Genomic DNA, 25,471 nt, shown 5'->3' on the forward strand with positions numbered 1-25,471 from the left:
AAACGGAACCCCCTGTAAAACATTAAGAACTAAGTTCAAACTCCATGGTGGAGCAACAGTTTTAAACACAGGCTTGATCCTAGCTAAAGCCTGACAAAAAGCTTGAACGTCCGGAACTTCTGACAGACGTTTGTGTAAAAGAATGGACAGAGCTGAAATCTGTCCCTTTAAGGAACTAGCGGATAAACCCTTTTCTAAACCTTCTTGTAGAAAAGACAATATCCTTGGAATCCTAACCTTACTCCATGAGTAACTCTTGGATTCGCACCAATATAAGTATTTGCGCCATATCTTATGGTAAATCTTTCTGGTAACAGTCTTCCTAGCCTGTATTAAGGTATCAATAACTGACTCAGAAAAACCACGTTTTGATAAAATCAAGCGTTCAATTTCCAAGCAGTCAGCTTCAGAGAAATTAGATTTTGATGTTTGGAGGGACCCTGGATCAGAAGGTCCTGTTTCAGAGGTAGCGACCAAGGTGGACAGGATGACATGTCCACTAGATCTGCATACCAAGTCCTGCATGGCCATGCAGGCGTTATTAGAATCACTGATGCTCTCTCCTGTTTGATTCTGGCAATCAATCGAGGAAGCATCGGGAAGGGTGGAAACACATAAGCCATCCCGAAGGTCCAAGGTGCTGCAAAGCATCTATCAGAACCGCTCACGGATCCCTGGATCTGGACCCGTAACGAGGAAGCTTGGCGTTCTGTCGAGACGCCATGAGATCTATCTCTGGTTTGCCCCAACGTCGAAGTATTTGGGCAAAGACCTCCGGATGAAGTTCCCACTCCCCTGGATGAAAAGTCTGACGACTTAAGAAATCCGCCTCCCAGTTCTCCACTCCCGGGATGTGGATTGCTGACAGGTGGCAAGAGTGAGACTCTGCCCAGCGAATTATCTTTGATACTTCCATCATTGCTAGGGAGCTTCTTGTCCCTCCCTGATGGTTGATGTAAGCTACAGTCGTGATATTGTCCGACTGAAACCTGATGAACCCCCGAGTTGTTAACTGGGGCCAAGCCAGAAGGGCATTGAGAACTGCTCTCAATTCCAGAATGTTTATTGGTAGGAGACTCTCCTCCTGATTCCATTGTCCCTGAGCCTTCAGAGAATTCCAGACAGCGCCCCAACCTAGTAGGCTGGCGTCTGTTGTTACAATTGTCCAGTCCGGCCTGCTGAATGGCATCCCCCTGGACAGATGTGGCCGAGAAAGCCACCATAGAAGAGAATTTCTGGTCTCTTGATCCAGATTCAGAGTAGGGGACAAGTCTGAGTAATCCCCATTCCACTGACTTAGCATGCACAATTGCAGCGGTCTGAGATGTAGACGTGCAAAGGGTACTATGTCCATTGCTGCTACCATTAAGCCGATCACCTCCATGCATTGAGCTACTGACGGGTGTTGAATGGAATGAAGGACACGGCATGCATTTTGAAGCTTTGTTAACCTGTCTTCTGTCAGGTAAATCTTCATTTCTACAGAATCTATAAGAGTCCCCAAGAAGGGAACTCTTGTGAGTGGAAAGAGAGAACTCTTCTTTTCGTTCACCTTCCATCCATGCGACCTTAGAAATGCCAGTACTAACTCTGTATGAGACTTGGCAGTTTGAAAGCTTGAAGCTTGTATCAGAATGTCGTCTAGGTACGGAGCTACCGCAATTCCTCGCGGTCTTAGTACCGCCAGAAGAGCACCCAGAACCTTTGTGAAGATTCTCGGAGCCGTAGCCAATCCGAATGGAAGAGCTACAAACTGGTAATGCCTGTCTAGAAAGGCAAACCTTAGATACCGGTAATGATCTTTGTGAATCGGTATGTGAAGGTAAGCATCCTTTAAATCCACTGTGGTCATGTACTGACCCTTTTGGATCATGGGTAAAATTGTCCGAATAGTTTCCATTTTGAACGATGGAACTCTTAGGAATTTGTTTAGGATCTTTAAATCCAAGATTGGCCTGAAAGTTCCCTCTTTTTTGGGAACCACAAACAGATTTGAGTAAAACCCTTGTCCTTGTTCCGACCGCGGAACCGGATGGATCACTCCCATTAATAAAAGATCTTGTACGCAGCGTAGAAACGCCTCTTTCTTTATTTGGTTTGTTGACAACCTTGACAGATGAAATCTCCCTCTTGGGGGAGAGAATTTGAAGTCTAGAAGGTATCCCTGAGATATGATCTCTAACGCCCAGGGATCCTGGACATCTCTTGCCCAAGCCTGGGCGAAGAGAGAAAGTCTGCCCCCCACTAGATCCGTTCCCGGATCGGGGGCCCTCGATTCATGCTGTCTTAGGGGCAGCAGCAGGTTTCCTGGCCTGCTTGCCCTTGTTCCAGGACTGGTTAGGTCTCCAGCCTTGTCTGTAGCGAGCAACAGCTCCTTCCTGTTTTGGTGCAGAGGAAGTTGATGCTGCTCCTGCTTTGAAATTACGAAAGGAACGAAAATTAGACTGTCTAGCCTTAGGTTTGGCTCTGTCTTGAGGCAGGGCATGGCCTTTACCTCCTGTAATGTCAGCGATAATTTCTTTCAACCCGGGCCCGAATAAGGTCTGCCCTTTGAAAGGTATATTAAGCAATTTAGATTTAGAAGTAACGTCAGCTGACCAGGATTTTAGCCACAGTGCTCTGCGTGCCTGAATGGCGAATCCGGAATTCTTAGCCGTAAGTTTAGTTAAATGTACTACGGCATCTGAAATAAATGAGTTAGCTAACTTAAGGGCTTTAAGCTTTGTGTAATCTCATCTAATGGAGCTGATTCAAGTGTCTCTTCCAGAGACTCAAACCAAAATGCTGCTGCAGCCGTGACAGGCGCAATGCATGCAAGAGGTTGCAATATAAAACCTTGTTGAACAAACATATTCTTAAGGTAACCCTCTAACTTTTTATCCATTGGATCTGAAAAGGCACAGCTATCCTCCACCGGGATAGTGGTACGCTTAGCTAAAGTAGAAACTGCTCCCTCCACCTTAGGGACCGTTTGCCATAAGTCCCGTGTGGTGGCGTCTATTGGAAACATCTTTCTAAATATCGGAGGGGGTGAGAACGGCACACCGGGTCTATCCCACTCCTTAGTAACAATTTCAGTAAGTCTCTTAGGTATAGGAAAAACGTCAGTACTCGCCGGTACCGCAAAATATTTATCCAACCTACACATTTTCTCTGGTATTGCAACTGTGTTACAATCATTCAGAGCCGCTAACACCTCCCCTAGTAATACACGGAGGTTTTCCAGCTTAAATTTAAAATTTGAAATATCTGAATCCAGTTTGTTTGGATCAGAACCGTCACCCGCAGAATGAAGCTCTCCGTCCTCATGTTCTGCAAATTGTGACGCAGTGTCTGACATGGCCCTAATATTATCAGCGCACTCTGTTCTCACCCCAGAGTGATCACGCTTACCTCTTAGTTCTGGTAATTTAGCCAAAACTTCAGTCATAACAGTAGCCATATCCTGTAATGTGATTTGTAATGGCCGCCCAGATGTACTCGGCGCTACAATATCACGCACCTCCCGAGCGGGAGATGCAGGTACTGACACGTGAGGCGAGTTAGTCGGCATAACTCTCCCCTCGTTGTTTGGTGAAATATGTTCAATTTGTACAGATTGACTTTTATTTAAAGTAGCATCAATACAGTTAGTACATAAATTTCTATTGGGCTCCACTTTGGCTTTAGCACATATAGCACAGATATCTTCCTCTGAATCAGACATGTTTAACACACTATCAAATAAACTAGCAACTTGGAAATACTTTTCAAGTAATTTACTATAATATGAAAACGTACTGTGCCTATAAGAAGCACAGAAAAAGTTATGACAGTTGAAAATTAAAAAACTGAAAAGTTATAGCATCAAATCTTTGTAAAAAACACAATTTTAGCAAAGGATTGCTCCCATTAGCAAAGGATAACTAACCCTGATAGCAGAAAAAAAATACAGAAATAAACGTTTTTTTATCACAGTCAACTACAATCTCACAGCTCTGCTGTGAGTGATTACCTCCCTCAAAACAAGTTTTGAAGACCCCTGAGTTCTGTAGAGATGAACCGGATCATGCAGGGAAGACAATAAACTTCTGACTGAATTTTTTGATGTGTAGCAAAAGCACCAAAAAAGGTCCCTCCCCCTCACACATAACAGTGAGAGAGATCAGTAAACTGTCATAAATTAAATAAAACGACTGCCAAGTGGAAAAAAATAGTGCCCAAAACATTTTTTCACCCAGTACCTCAGAAAATTAAACAATTTTACATGCCAGCAAAAAACGTTTAACATTAATAAATTGAGTGTTATTAAAAAGCCTGTTGCTAGTCCCTGCAAATTAGGCTAAAGTTTTATGCATACAGTATAATTCCAGTGAAGTGCCATTCCCCAGAATACTGAAGTGTAAAATATACATACATGACAGCCTGATACCAGTTGCTGCTACTGCATTTAAGGCTGAGTTTACATTATATCGGTATGGCAGAATTTTCTCATCAATTCCATTGTCAGAAAATAATAAGCTGCTACATACCTCTTTGCAGATCTGCCCGCTGTCCCCTGATCTGAAGTTTACCTCTCCTCAGATGGCCGAGAAACAGCAATATGATCTTAACTACTCCGGCTAAAATCATAGAAAAACTCAGGTAGATTCTTCTTCAAATTCTACCAGAGAAGGAATAACACACTCCGGTGCTATTATAAAATAACAAACTTTTGATTGAAGGTATGAAACTAAGTATAATCACCACAGTCCTCTCACACATCCTATCTATTCGTTGGGTGCAAGAGAATGACTGGTAATGGCAGTTAGGGGAGGAGCTATATAGCAGCTCTGCTGGGTGAATCCTCTTGCACTTCCTGTTGGGGAGGAGTTAATATCCCATAAGTAATGGATGATCCGTGGACTGGATACACTTAACAAGAGAAATCAATATAAAAACAAACACAAGTATCAGGATAAGCATGAATGCACAAATGAACACTGAATTAGCGATTGCTCATTGGCTGATGGGGACCACTTCTACAGCTTTATTTGTGGACAGGGACAAGTTTTAAACAATCCCAAAAATAAATTGATTTTTTTAAACATTTATATTCCTGATGTTACGCAGAATACTGAATTGAGCAGAGGAGTTTGGATGAAATCTGTGTACTACATAAATTACCTGCTGCTTGAGGTGAGTCTCTTGTTGCTTCATTAGTTCACACATGCGTTGAGATTCAACAGCTTCTTTCAAAAGCTACAAATTAAGACAATATAAATTAAATAATATGGGAACATTTGAGAGCTAGCTGGTGATTGGTTGTTGCACATATATGCCTCGTCATTGGCTCACCCGATAGGTCTGCTAGCTTCCAGCAGTACAGTAAATTGGAAAAGTTGTTTAAAATTGTATGTTCTATCTGAATCTTAATTTTGACTTTACTGTCCATTAAAGTGAAAGTCAATCCAAGCATTTTACAAACACTAGTATTGACTATTGAAACAAAGGGGACTTTCATTCATGAAGTATAACTCCATGTAGAAATCTCCTTTATTTGTTTCAATCCATCGCTGTTCTTAGCTGCTAAAGCAGCCCACGGCTAAAATATTTTTTTTGCTGAGGCGACGTTTTCCCCTCTTGGCTAATAGCCGTGCGGTAAATCAGGCTCCCATGGGCGCCAAGCCGGATTTACCGCACGGCTATTAGCCAAGAGGTGAAAACGTCGCCTCAGCAAAAAAAATCTTTTAGACGTGGGCTGCTGTAGCAGCTAAGAACGGCGATCGATTGAAACAAATAAAGGAGATTTCAACATGAAGTATCTTATACTTCATGAATGAAAGTGCCCTTTATTTGTTTCAATAGCCAACCCTAGCGTTTGTAAAATGTTAGGATTGACTCACTTTAAGTTGGTTATATGCTGACCCAGACTCTAGCATGAACAACCTTCTTGCGTGAAGAAAAAAAAAAAAAAGAAAAAAACTTTAACAACCTTTTTTTTACATGGATACTTTTTCCCAGGTCATTAAAAAGGGACAGTCTAGACAAAATAAAACTTTCATGATTCAGATAGGGCATGCGATTTTAAACAACTTTCAAATTACTTTTATCATCAAATTTGCTTTATTCTCTTAGTATTCTTTGTTGAAAGCTAAACCTAGGTAGGCTTATATACTAATTTCTAAGCCGTTGAACCACCTCTTCTCAGTACATTTTGACAGTTTTTCACAGATAGTCACTGATAGTTCATGTATGCCATAAAGATGACATTGTGCTCACTCCTGTGGAGTTATTTATCTATTTATTTTAGGGCTGCAACATCTAATCGGTAAGTTTGATCATAAAAATAGTGGTCAACAAATCTTATCAATTAGGTGGTCAGCGATTAGTTGGTCAGTTGCACAGCACCAGCTGCTTTAATCTGATCTACTGCAACTAAGATTGTGCAAAAAAAGAATTTTTTAAATCTTTTTTCTATCCGATTAATCTGACAATAATCATCCGATTAATCGGATAGAAAAAAATATATAATAAAAATGTTTGCACAATACCATGTGCAGGAGTTCATCGGATTGAAGCAGCTGGTGCTGTGCAATTAACCAACTAATCACTGACCACCTAATTGATAATGAGATTCTTTGACAACTATTTTTATGTTCAATCTTACCGATTAATTGTTGCAGCCCTAATTTATTTACTGATTGACTAAAATGCAAGTCTGTCAAAAGTACTGAGTTAAGGGGGCAGTCTGCAGAGGCTTAGATACAAGGCAATCAGAGGTAAAATGTGTATTTATATAACAGTGTTGGCTATGCAAAACTGGGGAATGGGTAATAAAGGGATTATCTTTTTAAACAATAAAAAATTTCAAGCAGACCGTCCCTTTAACATGTGGATAAAAATGATATTTAAATAAAATTGCTCAACAAAATAAAAATAGGAAGTGATGTTTGTCTTTGAATAAGCCTATATTGGTTAGCGACTCTATACCACTAACCTAACAGGTGTGAGACTTGAACTTTGCTTTGACTTCTTAAAGGGGTAGTAACCACCTTGTAATTACAGAATTCATCTGCAGTCTTCCAACAGGTGAACTATATTAAAACAGATTAATTTTTTAAAATGGTCAAACTCCACACTCCTGATTTGGACGAGTCAATCAGGACTTGAGTCTGGAGGGGACAGGGCTTGTCACTGTCATTGTGTTAACAAAATCTCAAATTGTATGGCTTCAGCAGAAAAGATAGGAGACAAATTCTATGACATAATACACTATTAAATGTGACCGTAATTACAAGACATTTCTGTTATGTTACTATAGAATAACACAGACAAGTTTTAAAGGTTTAGAAATATTTGCAAAATACGAGAAGACATAATTATAGGTTATAAAATCAACCTACTTTTTTGCTGAAACAAAGCTTCTAAATATCTAAATTTAACTTTGAAATTGATATAAATATGAGCTTCAATGACCTCCCATAAAAATAGGCAGGGTTTATGTAAAATTAGTTCCTGTGCTCCATCCAATAGGGAAGCAGTTCCACCCATTTCATTTTAATATTCAATAATATTCATTCATCGGCTGAAGCCGATTGATGTATCAACATAAGGTTGAGTCCAATTATTAGAACACAACAAATGATCATGCTAGCCCAGATTTCCCCAGCATCACCCTCAGCCACCAAACAAACAAACTTCAGAGCGCTGAAGATTAACATAGCTAGCCCGGCTCCCCTCAGCATTACTCTCAGGAGGCGTCAACCACACAAGTGTGACCCGGACTCCATTTAGAAAAAGAAAAAAAATAATGTAAGAACTTACCTGATAAATTATTTTCTTTCATATTGGCAAGAGTCCATGAGCTAGTGACGTATGGGATATACAATCCTACCAGAAGGGGCAAAGTTTGCCAAACCTCAAAATGCCTATAAATACACCTTCACCACACCCACAATTCAGTTTAACGAATAGCCAAGTAGTGGGGTGATAGAAAAAGGAGTAAAAAGCAACAACAAAAGGAACTGGAAATATAATTGTGTTTTATACAAAAAAACATAACCACCATAAAAAGGGTGCATCTCATGGACTCTCGCCAATATGAAAGAAATGAATTTATCAGGTAAGTTCTTAAATAAATTATGTTGTCTTTCATGTAATTGGCAAGAGTCCATGAGCTAGTGATGTATGGGATATTAATACCCAAGATGTGGAACTCCACAGAAGAGTCACTAGAGTGGGAGGGATAAAATAAAAACAGCCATTTTCCGCTGAAAAAATTAAATCCACATCCAAAAAATAAAGTTCTCATAATTGAAAAAACAAAACAAAAAAACTTAACATAAGCAGAGGAATCAAACAAACCGCTGCTTGAAAAACTTTTCTACCAAAAGCTGCTTCCGAAGAAGCAAACACATCAAAATGGTAGAATTTAGTAAATGTATGCAAAGAAGACCAAGTTGCTGCTTTGCAAATCTGATCAACTGAAGCTTCATTCTTAAAAGATCACAAAGTTGAGACTGATCTAGTAGAATGAGCTGTGATTCTCTGAGGTGGGGCCTGACCCGACACCAAATAAGCCTGATGAATCAAAAGCTTTAACCAAGATGCCAAGGAAATGGCAGAAGCTTTCTGATCTTTCCTAGAATCAGAAAAAAACAAATAGACTTGAAGTCTTCCTGAAATCTTTAGTAGCTTCAACATAATATTTCAAAGCTCTAACAAATTCAAAAGAATGTAAGGATCTCTCCAAAGAATTCTTAGGATTAGGACACAAAGAGGGAACAACAATTTCCTTATTAATGTTATTAGAATTCACAACCTTAGTAAGAAATTCAAGTCCGCAAAACCGCCTTATCCTTATGGGAAATCAGAAAAGGACACTCACATGAAAGAGCAGATAATTTGGAAACTCTTCTAGAAGAGATAGCCTAAAGGAACAACACTTTCCAAGAAACGGTTAAAAAAGTGTCAGGGTTTTGAACTCCCTGTGGAGGTGCGCTCACGGATGCAGATATCAGAATGAAAAATGTCCAAAGTAACGGCAGCTCTTCCGAAAGTTTCAGGTACGATGAGGAGATCTATAGTAGAGATAAGAAGGCGCCAAACATAGGGTGATATTGTCACTATCTGGAAGCACACTCGGGTAACAGATAGAAGGGATACTTACAAACACAGTGGCACCACGATGTGCCTAGCAAAACAGACCGGGACCTCAACCGTCACCCGGAAGACCAACCAATGGCGTGCACCAAGCCTCCCGCAGTCACGTGAATCGTGTGGCCAATCACAATCCCTTAGGCTCACACACCTTTCTTCCGAGCTTCCGAATGAGCTAAGCAGCAACAGTGTAGACAAACCAGGTGTCCCATACACTGCAATCTCTGGAAATTGATTGGTTAGGATAGGAGTGTAAAAAAGGAGACCCACTCCAACAAGGTACTATAAAAACAATTTATTTAAAATGTCCTTAAAATCAGCAATGCGTTTCTCGGCCACGCAGGGCCGTTTCATCAGGCTGTCCACGAAAGTACTTTAATATCCAAACAATGCATAGGCTCAAAGAGGAGGAGCCTGTAAAGCCTTCAAAACCAAATTAAGACTCCAAGGAGGAGAGATTGATTTAATGACAGGCTTGATACGGACCAAAGCCTGTATAAAACGGTGAATATCAGGAAACTTAGCAATCTTTCTGGGAAATAAAACAGAAAGAGCAGAGATTTGTCCCATCAAGGAACTTGCAGACAAACCTTTATCCAAACCATCCTGAAGAAACTGTAAAATTCTAGGAATTCTAAAAGAATGCCAGGAGAATTTATGAGAAGAACACCATGAAATATAAGTCTTCCAAAATCGATAATAAATCTTCCTAGAAACAGACTTACGAGCCTGTAGCATAGTATTAATCAGAGTCAGAGAAACCTCTATGACTAAGCGTTCAATTCCCATGCCTTCAAATGTAACGATTTGAGATCCTGATGGAAAAACTAACCTTGAGACAAAAAGGTCTCGTCTTAAAAGAAGTGGCCAAGGTTGGAAACTGGACATCCGAACAAGATCTGCATACCAAAACCTGTGAGGCAATGCTGGTACTACCAGAAACACAAACTATTGTTTCATGATGATCTTGGAGATCACTCTTGGAAGAACTAGAGGCAGGAAAATATAAGCAGGTTGGTAAAACCAAAGAACTGCTAACGCATGTATCAACTCTGCCTGAGGATTCCTGGAACTGAACAAGTACCTGCCATCTCCATAAGAGGCATAGTTTGTAAAACTGAATTGTGGGTGTGGTGAGGGGCGTTTTTTTATAGGCATTTTGAGGTTTGGGAAACTTTGCCCCTCCTGATAGGATTGTATATCCCATACGTCACTAGCTCATGGACTCTTGCCAATTACATGAAAGAAAGGGGGACTCTTATAACAAAGCCAGATACAGCTGTGGCGCTATCTTCCAACCGCTAAATATAAGTGTAGCATATGAATAAGCATCAATCACACAATGTATTTGCATAAAGGTTTTGTACTACTTAGTGTGATTGACGCATATTCAGATGCTACACTTCTATTTAGCTGTCCAAAGATAGTACCGTAGCTGTGTCTGGCTTTATTGTTGTAAGAGTCCTTTTTTTCTAAATTAAGTCACTAGTGTGGTTGATGCCTCCTGAGAGTAATGCCGAGGAGAGACGGGCTAGCTATATTAATCTTCAGCGCTCTGGTGCGCCAAACTGTTGACTACATCACAATGTAGATGTTAGCCCTGCCTTTGGTGACGCGCTACAGAATAGACAGAGAGACCAAGATGTGCATGCATTACTCAGAAAAGATGGCAAATACGCATGCGGGCCACCATGATTCTACCTAGGTAAAACATAGTTAGCCCGCCTACATAATGAGGAAAAAAAAATGGGTTTGGCAAAATAAGGATTTTTGATTAGAAAACTTTTAATTAGGTACAAAAAAAAAAAAAAAAACAGAATTTATGCTTACCTGATAAATTACTTTCTCCAATGGTGTGTCCGGTCCACGGTGTCATCCTTACTTGTGGGAATATCTCTTCCCCAACAGGAAATGGCAAAGAGTCCCAGCAAAGCTGGCCATATAGTCCCTCCTAGGCTCCGCCCACCCCAGTCATTCGACCGACGGACAGGAGGAAAAAATAGGAGAAACCATAGGGTGCCGTGGTGACTGTAGTTAGAGAAAATAATTCATCAAACCTGATTAAAAAACCAGGGCGGGCCGTGGACCGGACACACCGTTGGAGAAAGTAATTTATCAGGTAAGCATAAATTCTGTTTTCTCCAACATTGGTGTGTCCGGTCCACGGCGTCATCCTTACTTGTGGGAACCAATACCAAAGCTTTAGGACACGGATGAAGGGAAGGAGCAAATCAGGTTACCTAAACGGAAGGCACCACAGCTTGCAAAACCTTTCTCCCAAAAATAGCCTCCGAAGAAGCAAAAGTATCAAATTTGTAAAATTTGGCAAAAGTGTGCAGTGAAGACCAAGTCGCTGCCTTACATATCTGATCAACAGAAGCCTCGTTCTTGAAGGCCCATGTGGAAGCCACAGCCCTAGTGGAGTGAGCTGTGATTCTTTCAGGAGGCTGCCGTCCGGCAGTCTCATAAGCCAATCGGATGATGCTTTTAAGCCAAAAGGAAAGAGAGGTAGAAGTTGCTTTTTGACCTCTCCTTTTACCAGAATAGACGACAGAGAAGATGTTTGTCTGAACTCTTTTGTAGCTTCTAAGTAGAATTTTAGAGCACGGACTACATCTAAATTGTGTAGCAAACGTTCCGTCTTTGAAACTGGATTCGGACACAAAGAAGGTACAACTATCTCCTGGTTAATATTTTTGTTGGAAACAACCTTTGGAAGAAAACCAGGCTTAGTACGCAAAACAACCTTATCTGAATGGAACACCAGATAGGGCGGAGTACACTGCAGAGCAGATAACTCAAACTCTTCTAGCAGAAGAAATAGCAACCAAAAACAAAACTTTCCAAGATAGTAACTTAATATCTATGGAATGCAAAGGTTCAAACGGAACCCCTTGAAGAACTGAAAGAACTAGATTTAAACTCCAGGGAGGAGTCAAAGGTCTGTAAACAGGCTTGATCCTAACCAGAGCCTGAACAAATGCTTGAACATCTGGCACAGCTGCCAGTCGTTTGTGTAGTAAGACAGATAAAGCAGAAATCTGTCCCTTTAGAGAACTCGCAGATAATCCTTTATCCAAACCTTCTTGTAGAAAGGAAAGGATCTTAGGAATTTTTATCTTATTCCATGGGAATCCCTTGGATTCACACCAGCAGATATATCTTTTCCATATTTTATGGTAAATTTTTCTAGTTACCGGTTTTCTGGTTTGAACCAGAGTATCTATGACAGAATCTGAAAACCCACGCTTTGATAGAATCAAGCGTTCATTCTCCAAGCCGTCAGCTGGAAGGAGACCAGATTTGGATGTTCGAATGGACCCTGTACAAGAAGCTCCTGTCTCAAAGGTAGCTTCCATGGTGGAGCTGATGACATATTCACCAGGTCTGCATACCAAGTCCTGCGTGGCCACGCAGGAGCTATCAAGATCACCGAGGCCCTCTCCTGCTTGATCCTGGCTACCAGCCTGGGAATGAGAGGAAACGGTGGAAACACATAAGCTAGGTTGAAGGTCCAAGGCGCTACTAGTGCATCTACTAGAGTCGCCTTGGGATTCCTGGATCTGGACCCGTAGCAAGGAACCTTGAAGTTCTGACGAGACGCCATCAGATCCATATCTGGAATGCCCCATAATTGCATCAACTGGGCAAAGATCTCCGGGTAGAGTTCCCACTCCCCCGGATGGAATGTCTGACGACTCAGATAATCCGCTTCCCAGTTTTCCACACCTGGGATGTGGATCGCAGATAGGTGGCAGGAGTGATCCTCCGCCCATTGTATTATTTTCGTCACTTCTTTCATCGCCAGGGAACTCCTTGTTCCCCCCTGATGATTGATATAAGCAACAGTCGTCATGTTGTCTGATTGGAATCTTATGAATCTGGCCTTTGCTAGCTGAGGCCAAGCCCTGAGAGCATTGAATATCGCTCTTAGTTCCAGAATGTTTATCGGGAGAAGAGACTCTTCCCGAGACCATAGTCCCTGAGCTTTCAGGGATTCCCAGACCGCGCTCCAGCCCACTAGACTGGCGTCGGTCGTGACGATGACCCACTCTGGTCTGCGGAAGCTCATTCCCTGGGATAGGTGGTCCAGGGTTAGCCACCAACGGAGTGAATCTCTGGTCTTCTGATCTACTTGAATCACTGGAGACAAGTCTGTATAGTCCCCATTCCACTGTTTCAGCATGCACAGTTGTAATGGTCTTAGATGAATTCGCGCAAAAGGAACTATGTCCATTGCTGCAACCATCAATCCTACCACTTCCATGCACTGAGCTACGGAAGGACGTGGAATAGAATGAAGAACTTGACAAACGCTTAGAAGTTTTGACTTTCTGACCTCTGTCAGAAAAATCCTCATTTCTAAAGAATCTATTATTGTTCCCAAGAAGGGAACTCTTGTCGACGGAGACAGAGAACTTTTTTCTATGTTCACCTTCCATCCGTGAGATCTGAGAAAGGCCAGAACTATGTCTGTATGAGCCTTTGCCTTTGAAAGGGACGACGCTTGTATTAGAATCTCGTCCAAGTATGGTACTACTGCAATGCCCCTCAGTCTTAGAACCGCTAGAAGGGACCCGAGTACCTTTGTGAAAATCCTTGGAGCAGTGGCTAACCAGAATGGGAGGGCCACAAACTGGTAATGTTTGTCCAGAAAGGCGAACCTTAGGAACTGATGATGTTCTTTGTGGATAGGAATATGTAGGTACGCATCCTTTAGATCCACGGTAGTCATAAATTGACCTTCCTGGATTGTAGGTAGAATCGTTCGAATGGTTTCCATTTTGAACGATGGTACTCTGAGAAATTTGTTTAGGATTTTTAAATCCAGAATTGGTCTGTAGGTTCCCTCTTTTTTGGGAACTACGAACAGATTTGAGTAAAATCCCATTCCTTGTTCCGCCAATGGAACTGGGTGTATCACTCCCATCTTTAACAGGTCTTCTACACAATGTAAGAATGCCTGTCTCTTTATTTGGTTTGAGGATAAGTGAGACATGTGAAACCTTCCCCTTGGGGGTAGTTCCTTGAATTCCAGAAGATAACCCTGAGAAACTATTTCTAGCGTCCAGGGATCCAGAACATCTCTTGCCCAAGCCTGAGCAAAGAGAGAGAGTCTGCCCCCCACTAGATCCGGTCCCGGATCGGGGGGTACTCCTTCATGCTGTCTTGTTAGCAGCAGCAGGCTTCTTGGCCTGCTTACCCTTGTTCCAGCCCTGCATCGGTTTCCAGGCTGGTTTGGTCTGTGAAGCATTACCCTCTTGCTTAGAGGATGCAGAATTAGAGGCCGGTCCGTTCCTAAAATTACGAAAGGAACGAAAATTAGACTTGTTCTTGGCTTTGAAAGGCCTATCTTGTGGGAGGGTGTGGCCCTTTCCCCCAATGATGTCTGAGATAATCTCTTTCAATTCTGGCCCAAAGAGAGTTTTACCCTTGAAGGGGATATTAAGCAATTTTGTCTTGGATGATACATCCGCTGACCAAGACTTTAGCCAAAGCGCTCTGCGCGCCACAATTGCAAACCCTGAATTTTTCGCCGCTAATCTAGCTAATTGCAAAGCGGCATCTAAAATAAAAGAATTAGCCAACTTAAGTGCGTGAACTCTGTCCATAACCTCTTCATATGGAGTCTCTCTACTGAGCGACTTTTCTAGTTCCTCGAACCAGAACCACGCTGCTGTAGTGACAGGAACAATGCACGAAATGGGTTGCAGAAGGTAACCTTGCTGTACAAAAATCTTTTTAAGCAAACCCTCCAATTTTTTATCCATAGGATCTTTGAAAGCACAATTATCCTCGATAGGAATAGTAGTGCGCTTAGCTAGTGTAGAAACTGCCCCCTCGACCTTAGGGACTGTCTGCCATAAGTCCTTTCTGGGGTCGACCATAGGAAATAATTTCTTAAATATAGGAGGGGGGACAAAAAGGTATGCCGGGCTTCTCCCACTCCTTATTCACTATGTCCGCCACCTGCTTGGGTATAGGAAAAGCGTCTGGGTGTACCGGAACCTCTAGGCACTTGTCCATCTTGCATAATTTTTCTGGAATGACCAGGTTGTCACAATCATCCAGAGTAGATAACACCTCCTTAAGCAGTGCGCGGAGATGCTCTAATTTAAATTTAAATGTCACAACATCAGGTTCAGCCTGTTGAGAAATTTTTCCTGAATCTGAAATTTCCCCATCTGACAAAACATCCCTCATGGCCCCTTCAGATTGGTGTGAGGGTATGACAGAGCAATTATCATCAGCGCCCTCCTGCTCTTCAGTGTTTAAAACAGAGCAATCGCGCTTTCTCTGATATGCAGGCATTTTGGATAAAATATTTGCTATGGAGTTATCCATTACTGCCGTCAATTGTTGCATAGTAATAAGCATTGGCGCGCTAGAAGTACTAGGGGCCTCCTGCGTGGGCAAAACTGGTATAGACACAGAAGGAGATGATGTAGAACCATGTCTACCTACTCCCTTCATCGGATGAATCATCTTGGGCAACTTCATTATCTGTGGCAGTACTGTCCTTACTTTGTTTGGACGCTATGGCACAATTATCACACAATTTTGAAGGGGGAGACACATTGACTTTCATACATATAGAACATAGCTTATCTGAAGGTACAGACATGTTAAACAGGCTTAAACTTGTCAATAAAGCACAAAAACCGTTTTAAAACAAAACCGTTACTGTCTCTTTAAATTTTAAACAGAGCACACTTTATTACTGAATATGTGAAAAAGTATGAAGGAATTGTTCACCACAGTGTCTTAAAGCATTCAAAGTATTGCACACCAATTTTCAGAGCTTTAACCCTTAAAATAACGAAACCGGAGCCGGTTACAGTTTTAACCCCTCTACAGTCCCAGCTACAGCCTTTGCTGTGACTTTACCAAACCCAGGGGGGAATACGATACCAAATGAAGCCTTCTAGGAACTTTTCCAACTACTTTCAGATCCTCACACATGCATCTGCATGTCTTGCTCTCAAAAGTAACTGCGCAGTAATGGTGCGAAAATGAGGCTCAGCCTACAACTGGGAAGGCCCTTCCTGACTGGAAAGGGTGTCTAACACAGTGCCTGACGTTAAAAAACGTTCCCCAAGTTTATAAGTGTGAATTACCAGCATAAACATGTATAAAATGCCCAAATAAAGCAATCGATTTTGCCCATAAAAGTGTCTACCAGTTTTATAGCCCATATTAAGCCCTTTATTCTGTTTGAGACTAAGAAAATGGCTTACCGGTCCCCATGAGGGGAAATGACAGCCTTCCAGCATTACACAGTCTTGTTAGAAATATGGCTAGTCATACCTTAAGCAGAAAAGTCTGCTAACTGTTTCCCCCAACTGAAGTTACTTCATCTCAACAGTCCTATGTGGAAACAGCAAACGATTTTATTTACTGTCTGCTAAAATCATCTTCCTCTCACAAACAGAATTCTTCATCTTTTTCTGTTTCAGAGTAAATAGTACATACCAGCACTATTTTAAAATAACAAACTCTTGATAGTAGAATAAAAAAAACTACAACTAAACACTACATACTCTTAACCATCTCCGTGGAGATGTTGCCTGTGCAACGGCAAAGAGAATGACTGGGGTGGGCAGAGCCTAGGAGGGACTATATGGCCAGCTTTGCTGGGACTCTTTGCCATTTCCTGTTGGGGAAGAGATATTCCCACAAGTAAGGATGACGCCGTGGACCGGACACACCAATGTTGGAGAAAAGTACTTTAGTACTGGCAGTCTTTCTGCCAGTACTTAAGATGGCGGTGACATTTGTGAGGTGGGGGAGGTTAAAGAGCTGTCTGAGGGGGGTCAGGTGGGAGGCTGATCCCTACACTAAAGCCAACATTAACCCTACAAGCTACCTAATTAACCCCTTAACTGCTATGCATAATACAAGTATGGTGCGCAGCGACATTTTAGCGGCCTTCTAATTACCAAAAAGCAAAGCCAAAGCCATATATGTCTGCTATTTCTGAACAAAGGTGATCCCAGAGAAGAATTTACAACCATTTGTGCCATGATTGCACAAGCTGTTTATAAATAATTTCAGTGAGAAACCTAAAGTTTGTGAAAAAGTGAACAACTTTTTTTTTTATTTCATTGCATTTGGCAGTGAAATGGTGTCATGAAATATACCAAAATGGGAGTAGATCAATACTTTGGGCTGTCTACTAAAAAACAATAAATACATGTGAAGGGTTATTCAGGGATTCCTGACAGATATCAATGTTACAATGTAAATAGCAAAGTGCTACTTGTACCTATTGCCCTTTAACTTGCAAAAAAAGCAAAGAACATGGGTATTTCTAAAAATTTGGGTGTTTTTTGGTGGTTGTGGATCTAAAACACATTTTGGGGGTCAAAGTTAGAAAAGGTGTTTTTTTTCCCATCATATTTTATAATTTTTTTTAATTGTAAATTATAAGATATGATGAAAATATTAGTATTTTTAGAAAGTCCATTTAATGGCTAGAACAACTGTATATAATGTGTGGGTACAGTAAATGAGTAAGAGGAAAATTACAGCTAAACACAAACATTGCAGAAATGTAAAAATAGCCCTGGTCCTTAACGGTAAGAAGATTGAAAAATGGTCTGGTCACTAAGGAGTTAAAAAAAAAACTAACATTTTGAGAGTACTATCCCTTTAATGTTTTTTAACCCATTAGCTGTCCGAAGATAGTGCCGTAGCTGTGTCTGGCTTTATTGTTGTAAGAGTCCTTTTTTTCTAAATTAAGTCACTTTAGTGTGGTTGATGCCTCCTGAGAGTAATGCCGAGGGGAGCCGGGCTAGCTATGTTAATCTTCGGCGCCCTGGTGCGCCAAACTGTTGACTACATCACAGTGTATGATGTAGTGTTTAAAATCGGATAACAAAAGTTCCAATGTAAACACATTTAAAAAAAAAAAAAAATAATCGGATCATGGGGGACGAGTTCCCATTCTGAAAGTGCAGGAGGCTACAGTACACCAGATCAGTAAGAGCGTCCCATGCTGTCCTTAAGGGGTTTAACAAAACATCCTTTTTCTGCAATTATTTTTCAATAGCCAAACTCCACCCAACATTTGCCTTATTTGGGAGGAGCCTATGTGGGCTTTAGTCCACAGACAACAAGGCTAGTCAAGGTCATAATGTTAGTATAGAGCATTGGTTTTCAAACCTCCCTAACAGGCCAGAATTTGGGGATATCTGAATTGGAGCACAGGTGAAATAATCAGCCGATTAGTAAACCTGGTTATTTTACCTGCTCTCACCCAAGGTAATCCTGAAAATCCCTCCAGTTAGGGAGGTCTGAGGACAAGTTTGAAAAACATTGGTATTAAAGTGACCGATGTGTAACAAGGTTAGCCTTAAGTCAGGATGGTGCAGTGCAAGTTCTGGTAATTAGAAATTGCTAAATTTTTAGAGCTAAAATAAATGGAAAAAAGAAAAAAAAAAAAAAGTGTGGCATATTTGCATATAGAAGCATACAAAAAAGTTGAAGTACTTTGGCTTACAAATACTGCTGCTTATTCTGTTGCACTATATTTTTAAAAATGATACTAGGAGTTGGGTGTATTAGTTAAAAAAAAATATAATAATAAATAAATGAGTTTTTACATCTGAATATACCTTGGTTACACAAATCTATATTTAAAATGTATGCATTTCCATTTGATGTGTGAGACTTACAAAATCCTTCTCGCGTTGGTGTCGTTCCTCCACCTCTTTTAACATTTCCTGAGCTTGCTGGAGCTTGGCGTCCACAAGCTGTTGCTGCAAGTCCTTGTGTTTAAAAACTTTATCGATATGCTAGTAAGAGACAGATACTTAGTGTGAGAGCAGCAGCCATGGTCGAAGGGTTTACAGACTGCAACAAGAATCGCTACAGTTAAACATTAAAAACAAAATTTATGCTTAACTGATAAATGTTTCTCTTTCTTGACACGGTGAGTCCACTCATCATCAATTACTGTTGGGAATATCACTCCTTGCCAGCAGGAGGTGGCAAAGAGCACCACAGCAAAGCTTTTAAAATATCACTCCCTTACCCACAATCCCCCAGTCATTCAACCAAAGGGAAAGGAGAGAAAGGAAGTAACACAAGGTGCAGAGGTGCCTGATGTTTATATAAAAAGAAACTGTATGAATACAGGGCGGGCCGTGGACTCACCGTGTCAAGAGATAAATTTATCAGGTAAGCATAAATTTAGTTTTCTTTCTAATGACACGGTGAGTCCACGGATCATCATCAATTACTGTTGGGAACCAATACCCAAGCCAGAGGACACAGATAAGGAAGGGACAAGACAGGAACCTAAACAGAAGGCACCACTGCTTGAAGAACCTTTATCCCAAAAGAAGCCTCAGCCGAGGCAAAAGTATCGAATTTATAGAATTTGGAAAAAGTGTGATGACCAAGTTGCAGCCACAGAAGCTTAATTTTTGAAGGTCCAGGAAGAAGAAACAGCCCTTGTGGAATGAGCTGTGATTTTCTCAGGAGGTTGCTATCCAGCAGCCTCATATGCCAAGAGAATAACGCTCTTCAGCCAAAGGGAAAGTGAAGTAGCCGTAGCTTTCTGACCCTTGCGTTTCCCAGAAAAGCAAGCAAACAATTCAGAAGACTGACGAAAGTCCTTAGTTGCCTGCAAATAAAATTTTAGCGCTCGCACAACATCCAGATTAGGCAACAAGCGTTCTTTGTGAGAAGAATGATTAGGACACAAAGAAGGTACACCGATTTCCTGATAAATATTGTTGACCAAAACAACCTTGGGCAGGAAACCAAATTTAGTACACAGAACAACCTTATCAGAGTGAAATATAAGATGAGGGGAATCACACTGTAAAGCAGAGAGTTCAGAAACTCTCTGAGCAGAGGAAATGGCAACAAGAAACAAAACTTTCCGAGATTACATCTTAATATCTAAAGAATGCATAGGCTCAAACGGAGCATGGAGGAGTAACAGGTTTAAACACAGACCAAATTCTAAGCAAGGCCTGACAAAACGATTGCACGTCTGGCACATCCACCAAGCGCTTATGTAAAATAGACAATGCCAAAATCTAACCCTTTAGAAGTACTTGCCGACAAACCCTTCCCCAGACCATCCTGGAGAAAGGACAAAATCCTAGGAATCCTTACTCTACTCCAAGATTCACAGCAATACAAATATTTACGCCAGATCTTATGGTAAATTCTGCGAGTCACAGGCTTACGAGCCTGAATCAAGGTCTCAATGACCGACTCTGATCCACACTTAGATAAAACTAAGCGTTCAATCTCTAAACAGTCAGCTTCAGAAAAACTAGATTTGGATGAAGGAAGGGACCCTGAAGTAGAAGGTCCTTCCTTAGAGGCAGTCTCCAAGGTGGAAAAGATGACATTTCCGCTAGGTCTGCATACCAAATCCAGCAAGGCCATGCCAGGGCTATGAGAATTACAGATGCCCTCTCCAGCTTGATTCGAGCAATGACTCTTGGAAGGAAAGTGAACGGAGAAAACCGGTATGCTAGACTGAAGTTCCAAGGAACTGCCAGAGCACCGATCAGAAATGCCTGCGGATCTCTTGACCTCGAGCCGTATCTCAGAAGTTTGTCATTCTGACGAGAAGCCATGAGATGTGGATCGCAGAAAGAAAGCAGTTGTGGGTCTCCGCTCACTGAATAATTCGGGCCACCTCCGTCATGGCCAAGAAACTCCGAGTTCCCCCCTGGTGGTTGATGTAGGCCACCGAGGTTATGTTGTCCGACTGGAATCTGATAAACCGGGCTAAGGCTAACTGAGGGAAGGCCAGAAGAGCATTGAAGATTGCTCTCCGCTCCAAGATGTTTATGCACAGGACTGACTCCTCCTGGGTCCATAAGCCCTGAGCCTTCAACGAGTCCCATACTGATCCCCAACCTAGAAGGCTGGCATCCTTGGTCACAATCACCCAGGAGGGTCTGCGGAAGCAAGTACCCTGGGAGAGATGATCCTGAGAAAGCCACCACGGAAGAGAGTCTATTGATGCCTGATCTAGATCTACACGCGGAGACAGGTCCATATAGTCCCCGTTCCATTGACTGAGCATGCATAACTGCAGAGGCCTGAGATGGAACTGAGCAAACGGAAAGATGTTCATGGAAGCCACCATCAGACCGATTACCTCCACACATTGAGCCACTGACGGCTGTGGAGAGGACTGAAGGGCAAAACAAGAGTCGAAAATCTTTTCTGACCTCCGTCAGAAAAATCTTCATTAACAGGAAGTCTATTATGGTCCCCAAAAATATGACCCTTGTAGCTGGAACCAGATAACTTTTTTCCCAATTCACCTTCCATCTGTGGGATCGAAGAAAAGACAAGATCTCCGTATTAGATTCTGCTTGTTGAAAAGATGGTGCCTGAACCAGAATGTCGTCCAGATAAGGTGCCACTGAAATGCCCCGAGATCGAAGCACAGCTAAAAGAGCCCCCAGAACCTTTGAAAAAAAATCTGGGAGCTGTGGCAAGGCCGAATGGAAGGGCCATGAACTGGAAAGGATTGTCCAAAAAGGCGAATATCAGAAACTTGTGATGGTCCCTGTGAATGGGAACATGAAGGTATGCATCCTTTAGGTCTATGGTTGTCATGAACTGATCCTCTTGTACCAAGGGAAGAATGGAGCGTATATAGTCTCCATCTTGAAGGATGGCACTCTGAGAAACTGGTTTAAATATTTACTACGAACAGATTTGAGTACAATCCCAGATGCCTTTCCTGAAAGGGAATTGGAACTATTACCCCCAGTGCAGCAAGGTCCTTGACACAATGTAAGAACGCCTCTCTTTATCTGGTCTACAGATAATCTGGAGAGGAGAAACCTGCCTCTGGGAGGAAAAGATTTGAAGTCTATTTTGTATCCCTGGGAGACAATGTCCACCGCCCAGGGATCCGGTACATCTCTTATTAAGCCTGGGGAAAAAAAAAAAAGTCTGCCCCCTACAAGATCCGCTCCTAGATTGGGGGCCAACCCTTCATGCTGACTTGGAATCAGCTGAAGGCTTTTTAGATTGCTTTCCCTTATATCAGGACTGGTTGGGCTTGGGCTTCCAGGAAGGCTTGGCTTGATCTTGCTTGGAGGAAGGGGAGGAAGATTTGCCTTTAAAGTTACAAAAGGCACGAAAATTACTCAGACGTCCCTTCTGCTTATTCTTTTTATCTTGAGGAAGAAAAGAACCATTCCCTCCAGTAATATCTGAGATAATTTCCGCCAAACCAGGTCCAAACAAGGTCTTACCCTTGTAAGGAATAGCCATGAGCTTAGATTTAGATGAAACATCCGCAGATCAGGACTTCAACCACAAGGCCCTGCGGGCTAGGACCGCAAAACCAGAAATTTTGGCTCCCAGTTTAATAACCTGTAAGGAAGCATTTGTAATGAAGGAATTGGCTAACTTGAGAGCCTTAATCCTGTCCTGGAACTCATCAAGAGGGGTATCCTTCTTAAGAGATTCAGACAACGCATCAAACCAGTAACATGCAGCGCTGGTAACAGTGGCGATACACACCGCAGGTTGCCATTGTAGACCCTGGTGGACATACATCTTTTTTAGTAAAGCCTCCAATTTTTTTATCTATTGGATCTTTAAAAGAACAACTATCCTCTATGGGAATAGTAGTCCTTTTGGCTAAAGTGGAGATTGCTCCTTCTACCTTAGGAACCATCTGCCACGACTCCTTAATAGAATCCGCTATAGGAAACATCTTAAAAATAGGAGATGGAGAAAATGGAATACCAGGTCTTTCCCATTCTCAAGCAATCTACGCAGCACGGTCAGGAACACTAAAAACCTCCACCGCGGAGGTAACATCAAAGTATTTGTTCAATTTACTAGACTTTTTAGGATTGACTACAACAGTTGTGTCTGAGTCATCCAAAGTAGCCAAAACCTCCTTAAGTAATAAGCGAAGGTGTTCTAGCTTAAATCTGAAGGATACCACTTCAGCATCAGAAGAAGGAATTACACTGAGTCTGAGATTTCCCCCTCAGATGCTACCGATATGTCTTCTTCCTCAGTCTTATGGGAAGGGACACTCTGGATAGCCAGAACTTACTCAGAAACCTTACTGTTTGCTTAAATTTCCTTTTATGCCTTCCCTGCAACATGGGGAAAGCTGACAAGGCCTCAGATACCGCAAGGGATACCTGGGAAGCAATGTCTTGTAGAGAAAATATTTTATCTCTATAACTTCAAGTTCTCTCAACTTAACTGACAAGCAGCAACTTTGCCTGGGATAATGGTTTGAAAAGCCTCTTGATCCATCTTATGTAATAAATAAGGATAAAGAGTAAAAATTATTTATTTGAAAATAAAAAAATATATGTGTACTGTGTCAGCGCAACAAACCAAATAGACCTCAGGCTACCCTATACACCTCAGTAGCTTTACTGGGTGCCCACCTGTCCTGCAGCTCACAGAGTGACTTCCCTCACAGAAGAAACAATCCCCTTTTCAAATACAGAACGGTTACTGAGCCCTAACTGCTGAAAAAAACGGCTTACAACAGTAATCTCCATGACCAAAAGTTAAAGTATAAAAACTACTATAAAACACTGAGCCACCAAAAATCACCTGACAATCTCAATGCCCAAACTTCCTAAAAGAAACCCCAAACATGAAGTTTTAATAAAGTCCCATATTAAAGAAGACAGCTTTTATCTGTAACAAGTGCCAGCAATCTCCTTGCAAAAGAAAATTAAAATGACACTTGCCTGAAAGTGTTGTCCGGCAGCAGGACAGCTCACCTGGTTTGAGAGGGTGCAGCACCTCACATGGACCTGTGAAGAGAGAAAAACAGAGTAAACCTACTAAGGTTTTCTAGTTAGGGCAGCAGATTCTTGAGAAAACGCAGTGAGGATTGTGCCTCACAAGTTCTCAAGTGCTCAAAAGCCACCACTGCCCTACGGAAGAGACTGATGTGGACTAGGCTAGACCCCAGAAAGGAACAGAGTAAGCTTACTCTGCTATAAAAATCTTGATTGAAGAAAACTTTTCATCAGACACCTAAACTTCACCTCCTCCTTGCACTACAGGCAAAGGAGAATGACTGTGGGATTGTGGGTAGGAGAGTGATATTTTGTGGTGCTCTTTGCCTCCTCCTGCTGGCCAGGAGTAATAAATGATGATCCGTGGTCTCACTGTGTCATTAGAAAGAAAAAAAAAACACATAAATGTTCACTTATCAGCATAATACATGGAGAAGTTTGAGAATTGCCAAGATCACTGTGATAACCTGTTTTATACACACAGCACCATTATCCTTGCTTGTGGGTCCTGCTCATTAGTTTTTCTTCATAACCACTTAATTTCTAAATCCTATATTTTTTTATGGTCAAACACCTTCCTTCTCCTCCACCACAGTTATGTGTCCCCTTAGTCTTGCTCTTACTACTTACATTGTGCACCTGAAGCCATTCTAAATGCTCCATCTTTTGCCTGTTCACATCAATTAGCCATCTACCTTATATGCCATTTATATTTCCCTTTGCCTAACTTTCTAGACTTCATTATAGAGCCACCCATCCTTTCTGCCACATCCAGATGTTTTTAACCCTACACATTTCCTATACTCTCACCTCTTCCCTCAGTTCATACTGCTCAATCAATTTCTTTAGCCTGTCAGCAAGCTCCACGTTTTCTTGACGTAGTTTAGCATTGCGCTCATTGTGCTGCTCCATCTGTGACTGGATGTCATTGAGTGTCACTTGGAAATGTGATGTAACCTCCTTCCGCTTCTCTTCTTCCTCACGGGCTCGCTGAACACCCTCCTCCTGAGGTAAGAAATTAATGTACAAATAAATTATAGCAGCTATGATATTATACACCCAATTACGCAAAATAAAGTACCCATACAAGCCTACTATGTTCTGACATTAATTTAGCAGCTGCATACAGGTGTACTTAGCACAACTGAAAAAAAAAATGTTATATCTATCAAAATTGCTCTCTCTCATTAAGTTATATACTGTACATTGCCATATTATCTTACAGCAACTTCTACACCATTTCCTGCATTTCTTAAAATATACAATCTAAGAATATTCACATATTCCACAATCTTATTCTCAAACAAAAAATACCCATCATTAAGTCCAGTCCTTTATATGGTTCAAATGCACCATCAAGTCTCCTTCCTCTAACCATGCAGATCACATCATAAAGACCTTCCCTGTATAGCACTGTCTAAAAGATACTAAGCATCCTAGGCAGGGCTGGACGTTTCCACTAGTCCTAAACTATTAAGAAATGTATCCTTTGCCTGTCTTTTAAAATTGAGTGGACTAGTACAGGTGGCCCTCAATTTACTCCAGTTCAATTTGCGCCGTTTCAGAACCACCTT

The 25,471-nt window shown here is 41.6% G+C and overlaps 1 protein-coding gene across 1 annotated transcript in view; it reads right to left on the reverse strand.

The window, feature by feature from the left end:
• TXLNA (taxilin alpha) overlaps positions 1–25,471 on the reverse strand; it is a 64,232-nt gene that overhangs the window by 10,625 nt on the left and 28,136 nt on the right. Inside the window, exons 6-8 of the mRNA XM_053707241.1 lie at positions 24,708–24,902; positions 18,798–18,917; positions 5,146–5,220 (exon numbers count right to left, since the gene is read on the reverse strand). Coding sequence (XP_053563216.1) covers positions 5,146–5,220; positions 18,798–18,917; positions 24,708–24,902 — 390 coding nt within the window. The remainder of the gene's footprint in view (positions 1–5,145; positions 5,221–18,797; positions 18,918–24,707; positions 24,903–25,471) is intronic.

Source organism: Bombina bombina, chromosome 3 (assembly GCF_027579735.1).
Source record: "Bombina bombina isolate aBomBom1 chromosome 3, aBomBom1.pri, whole genome shotgun sequence".
Lineage (NCBI taxonomy): Eukaryota > Metazoa > Chordata > Amphibia > Anura > Bombinatoridae > Bombina > Bombina bombina.